The sequence below is a fragment of the Hibiscus syriacus genome, unplaced genomic scaffold (assembly GCF_006381635.1).
Source record: "Hibiscus syriacus cultivar Baekdansim isolate YM2019G1 unplaced genomic scaffold, ASM638163v2 tig00117056_pilon, whole genome shotgun sequence".
NCBI classification, from domain to species: domain Eukaryota; kingdom Viridiplantae; phylum Streptophyta; class Magnoliopsida; order Malvales; family Malvaceae; genus Hibiscus; species Hibiscus syriacus.
In genome coordinates, this window is record NW_024063539.1 from 8422876 (window position 1) to 8437212 (window position 14337).

General features: G+C 38.0%; 1 protein-coding gene and 1 pseudogene across 1 annotated transcript in view; both read right to left on the reverse strand.

Moving 5' to 3' along the window:
• Positions 1–5929, reverse strand: part of LOC120198568 (glutathione S-transferase L3-like) — a 52965-nt gene extending 47036 nt beyond the window's left edge. Inside the window, exon 1 of the mRNA XM_039199878.1 lies at positions 5836–5929. Coding sequence (XP_039055809.1) covers positions 5836–5899 — 64 coding nt within the window. The 5' untranslated portion in view covers positions 5900–5929. The remainder of the gene's footprint in view (positions 1–5835) is intronic.
• On the reverse strand, positions 4423–5903 carry LOC120198570 (annotated as a pseudogene).
• Positions 5930–14337: the final 8408 nt, after the last annotated feature.

The following is a 14337-nucleotide window of genomic DNA, read 5'->3' on the forward strand; positions in this document are numbered from 1 at the left end:
AAATAACTTTGATGTATATTCGCCTCCTCTATCTGATCTGAGTATCTTCAAATATTGACCGCTTTGTTTTTCCGTTATTGCTTTAAATTCTTTCAATTTTTCCAGCACTTTTGACTTTTCTTTCAAGATGTAAATCCAACATTTCTTACTAAAATCATCAATAAAAGTTAGGTAGTACATGTTACCTCTAAGCGATGATATATCAAAAGGACCAGCTATATCTGTGTGTACTATCTCCAGCGGTCTTCGGGCATGCCAGGATCTACCAACTTCAAAGCTTTGTCTATGTTGTTTTCCTTTGATGCAAGCCTCACATAATTGATTTGGAGGTTGATCTCTGGTAGTCCTTTCACCATGCTTGTTTTTTATAACAGCTTCAAACCAGAAATTCCAAGATGTCCATATCTTAGATGCCATAGCCATGAATCATCTTTGATCACGGTCTTCATGCACTTGACTTCTCCCGACTAGATATCAATTTTAAAGAGACGATTTCGAGTCATATCAGCTTGGGTTATCAATTCTCCTTCTTTATTTTTGATGACAAGCGAGCTATTCTTCATCTGCACTTCGTATCCTTTTTCAAGGAGTTGACCAAGACTGAGGATATTGCTTTTCAAACCAGGTACATAATAAACATCTGAAATATATTTCTTTTCTCTATTTCTTTGAGTAATCATGACTTCGCCTTTTCCTTTTAGTTCTGTGTGCGAGTCATCTCCGAACGTTACTCGTCCATGAACTGTTTCATCTAATTTCACAAACAGTTCCCTTTGACCACACATATGGTTACTGACACAATTATCAAGATACCAAATATTTTTCTTGAATTCTTCATTTCCTTTATAAGTGAGGAATACATGAGATTTTTCAATTTTTTTCTTCTTCAGCTGCTGCTACGTTATTTCTTTCTTCTTGTTTAGGAGCATATCTACAGTCATAACTATAATGACCATACTTATTACAATTATAACAGTGTACCTGGAATTTATTTCCTTGCTGATATCTGCCTCTACCTCGGCCTCTAAATCCTCATCCACGACCTGATGTTGGATTGTTTTCAGTTATTTGAACGGTGCCATATGATCGACCACCACGTCTACGAGTTCCTTGTCCTCCTCTATATCTTCCACGATTTCCTTGACCTCGTATGTAGCTGCTGCTATCTTCTCCTTCGTTTGACATTCATCTTGCTTTGTAGAGCTTGCTCCAAATTTTCTGAATCTTCATTTTGTTTCATTTTTTGTTCATGGGCTTGAAGTGAACCCACAAGCTCACCGATCGATATCTGAGATAAATCTTTCGATTCTTCGATTGCCACCACCACGTAATCGAATTTTCTTGTCAATGACCGCAAAAGTTTTTCCATCACTCTAATATCGTCGAGTGATTCACCATTTCATTTCATTTCATTCACGATCGCTTTCACACGGCTAATATAATCATCGATGGTTTCTGTATTTTTCATTTTTAACATCTCAAACTCAGCTCTGAGAGTTTGTAAGCGTACCTTTTTTGCTTTTTCGGCACCTTGTAGATTTTTGCATTAGAAATTTTTTCAAATGTAGATTCTTCTACTCCTTGAAAAATAAAGAACAACGCTCTTTTATCTTTTTTCCGGGATTCCTTCAATACCTTCTTTTCTTCATTGGCCAGGGCTGCTTCTGCTGCTGCATTTTCAGGCTCGGTGTAACCATCCTCGATGATATCCCAACAATCTTGAGAGCCTAGTAACGCCTTCATTTGAATGCTCCAATTGCCGTAATTTGTCTTTGTCAATCTCGGGATTTGAGGTTGAATCATGTTGGCCATCTTCTCCACCACGTTGAACTCGAACCAAGCTCTGAGGCCACTTGTTGGAAGCGTAGATGGGCACTCAGTAATTTATAACACTCAAACATTTTATTGATACGAAACAAAATATGTTACAACGACACTCTTAATATTACAATACTAGCTTCTGCTAGTTCATAAAAACAGTTATAGCTTTGCTAAGCTTTCTTTCTAATTTTTCTTCCTCTCACTCGCTACTCACTTTTCCTCACTTGTATACATGCTTGCTTTGCTCACATATATATATATATATATGTAATAAACTGACTTTGAAAATGTTAGAAGCTTCTCAATTTCTCCATTATTACCGCCTTACATGATGAACATATTTGCTTGTCTTCATTTTCTTTCATTAAAAATCTTTGCCGACATACTAGTGCATTGTCACGTTATTTCCTTTGTTTTTAAGCATTAGCATGCTTCCAAAAGTTGCTGCCATTTTATAATTTTTTTATGGGACCACCTAAGCTTTTTACACTCTTCTTTTGAGTTTGACTTCAACATATTTTACCAATTGAGCAGCTTCAAAATCCATGAGTTTGATATATAAATCCATTTCATGTTTATTTGATTAGTAAAAGAGGTGGATGGATACTTCGAAATGGTTCTTGTATTTTATAAATTTGATACTTTGCATAGAGTGTTTTGAGTGTCAAGGATACTTTAATAATCTTTGTGGTGGTTTGACTTTTAAATTTTTAAAAATATTGCCAAGTGATGCTTAATAATCTCATAAACTACAGGATTCAAGTAGGACTTAAAAACAAGTGCTTAGAGATGTTTTATAATGACTTCTCGAGCATTGTTATGATTTTTTTAGGTTGAAGTATCGATATAATTCATACAATATCAGTACAAGATGAATTTAGATTTGAGAATATATATTTTTAAGAATGCGTACCGATACTAGTTCATATAATATTAATATTGTTTATATAATACGATACTCCCTTGAACAGTATCAATACTGAATGATTTGTGGGATTATCCAATATTCATAGTTGAATATTGATACTCCTAACAAAGTAGTACCTATGCTCTTGTCTTTGTAGTATACGTACTCCTTAGTAGTATCTATATTGTTTGTTGGATTACCTATACTCTCTAGCATAAAAAAACTTATTAGAAACACTTCTCATTACACGAATACCTTCAAATCACTTTAAAGTAAATATACAAGCCTATCAAGAGGTCCTAATGTATGAAGTGACTCAAATAACCTTAAATGATGTAAATTATCAAAATAACTTTGTATTGTGAAAAAGACTATAAACACCTCACAACTTAATTAATCTCTATATAATCACTCGATAAGACTAATCGAAGGTAAGAAACTACTAAATGATTGCTTTATTCTAATGCATAATATTTTTAAAAAATAATGAACGATAAAGGAAATGTTCTTATGTATTGCTTATGGGCACTTATTTATTCTTGTGACAACACGTGGTATAAAATTATCTAGATATCTAAAATCAGTATAACATGATGTTAATGATTTCAGATACCTGCACCTTATATATATATATATATACACGTTATAGGAAATGTAGTACCTGATGCTTAGTGATTTTAAGTATCTTCACTATCTATAATACTTAATGTCTAGTGATTTTAGGTAACATACTACTATTGCTACGATTGTGTGAGAAAGTATAGATTTGTTGTTAATGATACCTCGTATCGATACACGATTGAATGTTGTCATAAATAATATTTTGAGTACTGATTATATAATCTTATGCTTCCTCTAAATTTCCCATGATTCTTGGTAATTTTGATACGTTTTGATATGCATTCTTGGTGATTTTGATACTGCGTCCTTACAATCAGACTGCACTTACACACACACACACACACATATATATATATATATATATAACTACCAAATTTTGCATAATGATATCAGACGCTTCAAATTTATTCATATACTGGCAAATACCGGTACACCGTAGATTCTTAACTGAGAAAACAAATCACTGGTCCATGCAGAGGTTATTGTTATTCAAACGAACACGAAAATGAACAAGAACATATATATAATCTGATGGTGGCAATTTCATAACTTCAAGGTCTGCAACAATAAGAATTGGTTTCAGTAGTTAGCAACTTCCTGTATAATAATCAACGGTGAAATACTAATAATCTAAGGGTATAAGCAGAACGTTACTGAGATTATCTTCTTATAAAAATCCACTAGTTCTTTTGGTTTGGTTTTCTTTGTCTGCTTATAGGCATCGATGTCGTTCACCGCCTGCATCACAAAGTTATGACAATAAAATGTATTATTCAAGAATTGAAATAGATAAAGAAATGTTGCTCATAGTAATATATTAGCTATATAGAGCTTCTCCATCTGCATTCTTTTATGCAACTGATTCAAACATTGCTGAGTGACAAACATGGATCCATAAAACTCAAAATGACATCTGGTAGTTTGGGATTTTAAGAACATTGCTGAAATCTGCATGCTTTAAGCAGCATAGTGACCATAAATCTGAAGGCCTGTTTTCAAGGAAGTTTCAATGGCTACGAAATAGACGAAGCAATTAATATTTACACCCAAACAAGAAAACATAGAACCCAATCTTTCATTGAAAATTTTATCATACCAGTTAAATTTCACAAGTAGATGCAGAAAAAACATATTTGTCTATGTATATGCTCTAAATTATACCTCAAACCATGCTGACACTTTAGGCCTGCCTGCTGTGATGTCGTACTTATACACCTCCGATAGGTAGATCTCAAATCTTTCGACAAAAGGAATGAATGCAATGTCCGCCTGCAAATGACAAAATCATTCATACATCTTTCTAGAAAAGCTCCAACGATAAAGAATGATATCTCCATAGTTATTCTATTGATTACAGTAGTGAAAGCAAACTATATTATAGATCTTCTAACACATTGTAACACAGTCAGCAACAGCAAAATTACAGCACCGGGAAAGCAAATTAGCATCACCGGAGAGCCAACTTACCAGACTAAACTTGTCGCCGAGGAGGAATGGGCCATCATGTTTTGTAAGAGCAGGTTCCAATTGATCAAAAGCAGCACCTGATGCAAGTCCAAAGTTTTAGCTGCTTCCTATCATATTATATACAAACACTACACTCAGCAATACAGAAGTATATTTCATTCAGACTAACCAGCTTCAGTTGTGGAGTCTCCTTTAAAGGTAGTAAACACCATCTCTATAAATTGGTCAGTGTGTGATAACAACTCCTCAAACAACTCTTGTTTGTCAGGATCCTAACACATATTCGAAAGACGACTTGGTTAATATCGATAGCGAGAGAGAAACCTCCACTTACAGCACTAAACAATTCAACAGATCTTACATCAGGCAAAAGGGAAGGCCCTTCAAAGTTGGTATCGACATATTTTATCAAATCAAGACTCTCCCCAATGACTTTGCCATCGTGTTCCAAGGCTGGCACCTGCAGAATGGATAGCTCTACCAAATTACTAGCAGATTTTTAAATATTTTTAAATTTTTCATTTATTGAAAACACATAATATCTTGATCACTTCACAAATCTCACCTTGTTTACAGAGTAAACTTTCTCCTAGTACCATGCAGGTCTATTTTGAAAGTTCAAAGGGACCAGCTTAATCTTGTCTTGCAAACCCTGCAACTCAACCAAAAGGAAAAGTAATCCAGAAATCAGGAAGGAAAAACATGAAAGAATAGTGTAAACAAGGGAGTTAGACAACCTTATAATTCCTGGCGATCCACACACGCTGTGCAAAGGGGCAAGTATAAGTCATGTACAACCTTCAAAAGAAGGAAGAAGAGAAGGGGCCATCTTTATTATGCAGCATTGAACACAAGCAAAAAAGATGGCTGTTTAAAAAAACAACAGAGGAAGACTATTTGTAAAAGCACCGCGAGAAGAAAGAGTGAAACCTGGTGTTTCCATCAAAGAGAGCGGGTGGCTCTGATGTAGCATCCAATGGAGGAGGCAAATACTCAGTAGCCATTGCTGCCGGGGAATTCAAAAGTTTGCCTTTTTGTGTTTCTGTTGCTGTTGTTTAATTTGCCTAACACTTCTGAACGCATTCAGGAATGAATTCTTTGCCAATATACATAATTTTTGGAACTGGTAAAAGGTGTAGTCAGCAATGACGAAAATTGACGATAACAACAATGACTTGCTATTAATGAAGTTTCTATTAGTAACTTTCTCTTTGTTATCTTCTTCTCTCTAACCGGCCTCAAACCTTGGGACATGTGGCTCGTCCTCTCTGAACTAAGCACACTATCAATCACTGATACAACGATATAATTTAAGTTAAATGACTTATGATTCCTAACTTTTTACCTATAACTCTACCTCCAAGGAGACGCAGCTTGATCTTGGTACCATCGGTAATGTTACATTAGTAGGTCACGGATAGGGTTGGATAGGTTTAATTCGAACAGTGTAGGTGACTTGATCGGAATTGCGGTAGTAAACGATAGGGTTGATTAGAGAAAAAGACTAACAAGAGGTTGAAGATGAGTCAAAATAAATTTTATTGTGATGAATCAAAGAGAGTTTTATTTGATTAAATGTTGCATCAACATCCATTAGGAGAATAAATGATTAAGTGATTAATATATATATATATATATATATATATATATATAAACACCTTATGCATCTTAGTATGTTAAAAACGTATTTAAAACGTTAAAATATTAATAAAAAAAAAATAAGTGTTATAATCCAAGTATCAAATATGAATATAATGATAAAAATAATAATAACGTATAAAGAAAACTTCAAATATCGATTAAATCTCTATGCCAATGTCTGATAAATAAAATAGATAATTAATATTCATTACACAAATTGCATAGTAAGATTATGGGTAAAATATACAAATGGTCCCTCGACTACATGATGTTATTTTATTGAGTCTTTTATCTATTATAAGTTACAAAATAGTCTCCTGACTATGGGATGTTATTTGATTGAGTCCTTTTATTATTAAAAGTTATAAAATGGTCACTCAACTATTCATATGTTCTAAACTCGTCCTTTTTTGTTAGAAAATTGGCACTTATCTGTAACAACCCGAATATTTACAAAATAATATTTAATTGAAATTGGAGGTTAATGGTGAAAATTGGTAAATTGTTGGTGACTAAATCAAAATTTATGAGAGTTTATAGGTCATTTTAGAAGTGAAGGAAATCCAAGGACCAAACCTTGAATTTACCCTAAAACTGTCGGCAGCTTTGATTATAAGCGTACATTTGGTTCTGATTTTCAGAACCAAAATGCTCCCAATTTTCCTTTCTCATACGCAGTTTCCAACTCCGATTCCGACGCCGTCCAAATTTCGATCATCGTTTTAAAACCACCGTTGTGTTCATCATCGAGCGAGGAACAAACCCTTCAAATTAATTGAAGCGAAACGCGACCAAACGTCGGGAATTTCCAGTCAAAGTAGCGACGGTTTTGTTAGCTCTATCGCCGAGGAAATCTTAAATTCACCGCTGATCGTTGCTCCGTTTACGACACCTCCCGCACCATCGTGTTCCTTGTGTCGTTCCGAGTTCACCGGTGTCAACCTTGTCCGCCGTAGACGGCGGCGCGTGAGGAGGTGGTGCAGTCAAAGATTCGGCCGATTTGAAATCGAGCTCTCCGCCGTTCAAAAATTTGAACCGATCGTTGTAAGTATCTTGAAATCGCTCAAAATAATTTTTAGAAATTTTTTCGGGATTTTTAGGGCCCCGGAGGACGCCTCACGCGCCACACGCGCCGCCGCAGGGCGAGTGGCTGCTGGAAACCGGTTTAACCGGTTTTCAACCGGTTATGACCGGTTTGACCGGTTTCAACCGGTTCGAACCGGTTTGACCGGTCTGAAACGGCTTGACCGGTCTGAACCGGTTTGACCGGTCTGACCCGACCCGACCGTTGACCCGACCCGACCCGACCGTTGACCGTTGACCGTTGACTTTCTTTGACCAAAACTTAAAATGGCTTTGACCGAGCATTAAACGACCGTTAATCTTTTCCAAGTATACCTATCCTGATAGTTTTCGACGTGCCGAATCCGTTTCCGTGGTCTGTTTTGTCAAATTCGAATCCGAAGGTCTCCAAATCTACGGTCAAAGTGGTTGACTTTGACTTTGACCAAGATTTTGAATTTTCGAAAAGTCATACTTTATGTTTTTCGACGCCCTGATTCCGATTCCGCAATCCGTTTGGCCAAATTCAGACTCGAAATACCTCAAATTGATAGTCAAACCCGAAAAATGCTTATATACTTAAGAAGTTTAGCTTTGAACAATTAAATAAGATTTGGGACTGATAAATATTATTGTTTGAAGGTACAAGAGACTCTCCGGATCGTTCGACAGCTCGACCCAGCTCTTCTAGATCAGTTAAACCACGTGTACCAGTATTCACCCGTTCGAAAACTGTAGCAGAGCGTGGTGAAACCAACAATCAGTAGATTTGTTATTTGAATCTATTGTCGAGGTGTGTTCCCTACTTATTACTGAACTATTTTATTGGTTTTAATATGTGGTACACTGAATTCATTGGTTATTGTTTTATTGATGCACCAATTTAATGTGACAATTTATGGATTATGGCTGCTATCTAATTTTTGTTTTGAACTGGTATATGATTACCATGTTTTTGGATTTATGGAATTTGTGTCACGGTGCAATTGAATTTTGGAATTGAATTACGATAGAATAGCTCTGATCAAGCTAACTGGGCTTAATGTGACTCTTGAGGGCCCCAAGATGTTTCATTAGGTCGGCTTTCCTTTGCTGTGTGCTTAGGGTAAGCTATATGGACTTATTGACTTGGGCTTAAGGATACAAGCTTCAGAGCCTATCCTTAAGTCGGCTTTCTTTTTTCTATGTGCATAAAGTAAGCTATATGGAAAATAATTTTGGGAACTACTGATGGTGTACCGGAAAAGGGTTTAAACTATGATTTTCAAAAAGTTAAACTCTTTTACGAATTTGTGAGATTACTGGACTATGATTTGTACCTATTGTGGTTTTATGGAAATGTTGGGACACACTGAGCCTAGCTCACCTTTTGAAAATGTTTTCCCCTTTCAGATACTGTTGGTTAGATACTTTGGTTCGAGCACTTGGAGGATTAACATATCTCTTGAAGTAAATCAGATTGTAATGTTTTTATCTGGCAAGTTGACTTTATTTTGGTGACATGGACCTCATTTTAAAATATCGGATTTTATAATGATAACTCTTTTGCTAATACTGCTCGGTTTATTCTGATATTGAATTTGAAGACATGTTTTAAATTAAATTATTATTTATTGGTACTATATTTACGAGTTGGATTTTGATAGTATAATTTGTTTATAATTTCAGGTTATTTATAATGTGATTTTATATTGATGAAATAACAGTTTCGAAAAATGTATTTAATAATCATAATGTGATCCACTAAACTTAGTCGAAACGCATAGGCCGGGTCTAGGGGGTTACATTTATTGGTATCAGAGCTTTTGGTTTTTAACCCTCGGACTGTGTATGAGTCCACATTGAAAATACGGTTTTGAAATATTTTACAAAACGAGTTACTAAGGCCATGTCACAAAGTTATTAAGATTTTAACTATGTTTGAGACTCCAAGTGCTTATCTAACCCTAAGTTTATCTTCTGTAGTAAACTTGAGATCCATCAAAATGAGTGCTAGACGTGGTCGTCGAACTAGCCGTGGACGAGGTCGAGTGGCTAGATTCGCAGATCCGATCGATGAGATACGGGTAGATCCCCCACCTCCGATAGGTGATCATGCTCCTACGACCCCAACGGATCTGCCTCCTGCCGCTGGTATTGGCATGACTACACCGATAATAGGAGCGACCGATATTGAGTCAGAGTCTACCAGAGTTGCTTTGGATGAGAATTTTGGTAGACAATTTCTGCAGTTAATACAGTGAGCAGTCAGAGCTACTGGTGTTGTAGCTGAGGTTCCTATTTCGCAGACTTTGATTGCCAATGGAGTTAGAACTTTTGGGGGACAAATAGGTGGAGCTCCTACTGAAGCTGAGGATTGGCTCCAGGATACAGAGAGATGCATGGATCAGTTGGGTTTGGACTCAACTAAGAGATATCAGGGTGCTGTGGCGATGTTAGATGGCAATGCCTACACTTGGTAGGAGTCAGTGACCAGTAGTGTTCCTACCGATCGTTTGACTTGGAATTTCTTTAAGGATCGCTTTCGGAGCCGTTTTCTGGGAGAGCGCTACTTAGCTCAGAGACGACAACAGTTTCAAGATCTGGTTCAGGGAGACATGACTGTTTCTGAATATGAGATCGAGTTCCTGAAGTTGCTGAAGTATGGATTCAGTATGGTACCTACGGAGAGAGATCGATGTCGTAAATTTGCCCTTGGACTCAGATACGAGCTGCGTAGGCAAGTTGTAACCCATCAGGATGAGATATTTGATGTGCTGGTGGGCAGAGCCAAAGATGCGGAAGAGGTGGAGGTTTTAGCTTCTGGTAGAGAGCGTGTTGATCAAGATCGATCTAAGAAATTTTCAGGCCCGATGGAGTCATCAGCACAGTCCGGAAAGAGGACTCGTACTTCAGCCCCTCAGAGAAGCAATACACGTTTCAGGCCTGCAGCATCCTCACCTTTAGCTGTCAGTCGAGGCGGTTCCTCGACGTATTATAATGGGCCCCTTTGTGAGTATTGTGGTAAACAGCACTCAGGAAAGTGTCGTAAGAAGATGAGTCTTTGCTATCAGTGTGGATCTAGTGGTCATTATCGGAGGGATTGTCCTCAGTTAGTTTCGTTTGAGCAGACCACTACCCAAACTCCTGTGCGTTCGCAGACTACAGTACAGACCCCAATTAGAGATCGTAGTCAAGAAAAGACTCGAGGATCAGCGTCCAGGACAGACAGTAGAGCCCGACCTCAGCAAAATAGAGGGCCAACAGCTTCTGAGGCTAGACAACCAGCTTTAGTTTATGCAACTAGACGTCGTGATGACAGAGATGAGCCTGAGGTTATTGCAGGTACATTTACTATTTATTCTACCCCATACTTTGCATTATTGGACAATGGCTCCACTCATTCCTATGTATCGAGCTCAGTATCTCGAAACCTTCAGATTCCGATCGAGAACACTGAAAATACTGTTACAGTTACAAGTTCAGTAGGACAAGCGGTATTAGTGAATAAAGTATTTCGGCGTTGTCCTCTCGAGGTTCAGGGAGAAATTTTTCTCGCTGATCTTATGGAACTTCCTTTAGGGGAGTTCGATCTAATTCTTGGAATGGATTGGTTGAATAAACACAAGGTAAAGCTAGATTGCGAATACAAGCGGGCTACTCTGAAGACTTCAGATGGTCGGACTGTTGTGTTAATTGGTGAACGGCGTGGTTATCTCTCCAATATAGTTTCAGCGATGGAAATTGATCATATGATCCGGAAGGGATATGAGACCTTCATTGCTTGTATTTTGAACACCAAATGTGCATTGTCCATGATCGAGGAGATTCGTACAGTTAGCGAGTTTCCTGATGTTTTTCCGGAGGAGTTGCCTGGGTTACCTCCTGATAGAGAGGTAGAGTTCGAGATTGAGACTTATCCGGGATCTTCACCTATTTCTATGGCACCTTATCGTATGGCTCCAAGGGAACTTAAGGAGTTGAAAGTCCAATTGCAAGAATTATTCGATCGAGGATTTATCCGACATAGTACTTCACCATGGGGAGCTCCAGTTCTATTCGTGAAAAAGAAGGATGGGTCGCTAAGATTATGTATTGACTATCGGAAATTGAACAAGATGACGATCAAGAATAAATACCCATTACCCAGGATTGATGACTTATTTGATCAATTGCGAGGAGCTACTGTATTCTCTAAGATTGATCTTCGTTCGGGGTATTATCAATTGAAAGTTAAAGGATCTGATGTTGCAAAAACAGCCATTTGCACTAGATATGGTCATTATGAATTTTTAGTGATGCCTTTTGGTTTGACGAACGCTCCTGCAGCTTTTATGGATTTGATGAATCGGGTGTTCCGACCATATTTGGATCAATTTGTGGTGGTCTTCATTGATGATATTCTGATCTATTCTCGTACTGAGGCAGAGCATGACGAGCATTTGAAGATCGTTCTGCGGACTTTGAGAGAGCATCGTCTATATGCCAAACTAAGCAAGTGTGAATTTTGGCTTCAAGAAGTGTCATTTCTGGGGCATATTATTTCTGCGCGAGGTGTTCAGGTGGATCCCAGCAAGATAGAGGCTATTATGAATTGGAAACGACCAAAGAACGTATCTGAAATCCGCAGTTTCTTGGGCTTGGCTGGTTATTATCGACGTTTTGTTGAGGGCTTCTCGATCATTGCTTCTCATTTGACAAAGTTGTTAAGGAAGAATGTGCTGTTTGACTGGGGCGAGGCACAACAGGAGAGCTTTGAGAAATTAAAGGCGGTTTTGACTCAAGCACCGGTGTTGATTCAACCAGAGTCCGGGAAGGATTTTACAGTGTATAGTGATGCTTCACATTCAGGACTTGGTTGTGTTTTAATGCAGGAAAGTAAGGTGGTGGCTTATGCATCCCGTCAGCTGCGGCCGTATGAGAGTAACTATCCTACTCATGATTTAGAGTTGGCAGCAGTAATTTTTGCCTTGAAGATTTGGAGACACTATCTTTATGGAGAGAAGTGTTACATTTTCACAGATCATAAGAGCTTAAAGTATCTTATGACCCAGAAGGAACTTAATTTGAGACAACGTCGCTGGTTAGAGCTTCTAAAGGATTATGATTGCGTGATTGATTACCACTCTGGTAAAGCTAACATTGTAGCAGATGCTTTGAGTCGAAAGACGGTATCGGAGTTGAGGTCTTTAATGGCCAAGATGAAGTTATATGACGATGGCACTTTGTTAGCAGAATTGCAAGTTAAGCCGACCTTGGTTGATGATATCAAAGCTAAGCAGCCCCTTGATAGCTCCTTGCTTTCCATCTTTGAGCAAGTAGAGCAGGGGACAAACTCAGATTACGCAATTGATCAGGATGAAGTTTTATGCTTTAAAGGTAGATATTGTGTGCCTGATGATGCTGAGTTGAGGCAGACTATCCTTACTGAGGCTCATAGTAGTCCATATGCTATGCACCCCGGAGGAGATAAGATGTACCGAAATTTGAGAGAGAGGTATTATTGGATTGGTATGAAGAAAGACATATCTGACTTTGTGGTTAGGTGTTTGACTTGTCAGCAAGTTAAGGCAGAACATCAACATCCATCAGGTTTGTTACAGCCTATCAAGATTCCTGAATGGAAATGGGAGCGTATTACTATGGATTTTGTTACTGGCTTGCCTATGACTCCTTCGAAAAAAGATTCAGTTTGGGTGATTGTTGACAGACTTACAAAGTCATCTCACTTCATTCCTGTGCGAGTAAATTATACTTTGGATAAGCTGGCAAGATTGTATATTTCAGAGATTGTCAGATTGCATGGTGTTCCATTGTCTATTATTTCTGATCGAGATCCGAGATTTACTTCGAGATTTTGGAAGGCGTTACATACGGCTTTGGGAACAAGATTGGATTATAATACATCCTTTCATCCACAAACTGATGGTCAATCTGAGAGAGTAATTCAGATTCTGGAGGATATGTTGCGGGGTTGTGTAATCGATTTTCATGGTAGTTGGGAGAACTTTTGCCGTTGGCTGAATTTGCTTACAATAACAGTTATCAGACCAGCATTCGTATGGCACCCTATGAAGCGCTCTATGGGCGTAAATGTCGCACTCCGATCTGTTGGACTGAGTTGCGTGATAGGAAAACGTTGGGACCTGAGTTAGTGCGAGAGACGGAGGACACAGTCAGATTAATCCGTGACCGTCTGAAAGAGGCATTTGATAGGCAGAAATCTTATGCAGATCAAAGAAGGAAGGATATACAGTTTGAAGTGGGAGATCGGGTCTTTTTGAAAGTTTCACCCTGGAAGAAAGTATTGAGATTCGGGCGTAAGGGTAAATTGAGTCCAAGATTTATTGGACCATTTCGTATCTTGAAGAGGGTAGGACCTGTTGCATATCAGCTTGAGTTGCCTTCTGAGCTAAGTCGTATTCATGATGTCTTTATGTATCAATGTTGAGGAGATACCGTCCAGATCCAGGTCACATTATTCAGGTTGAAGAAGTAGAGTTGAGACCTGATTTGTCATATGAAGAGGAGCCCATTCAGATCTTGGAGAGAGATGAACGAGTTCTTCGGAATAGACGAATTCCAATGGTCAAAGTTCAGTGGAGTAATCGAGGCCCTTCAGAAGCTACTTGGGAGACATTGGAGTCAATGGAGGCTCAGTTTCCTCAACTATTCTCATAAGGTAAATTTCGAGGACGAAATTTCTTGTAGAGGGGGAGAATTGTAACAACCCGAATATTTACAAAATAATATTTAATTGAAATTGGAGGTTAATGGTGAAAATTGGTAAATTGTTGGTGACTAAATCAAAATTTATGAGAGTTTATAGGCCATTTTAG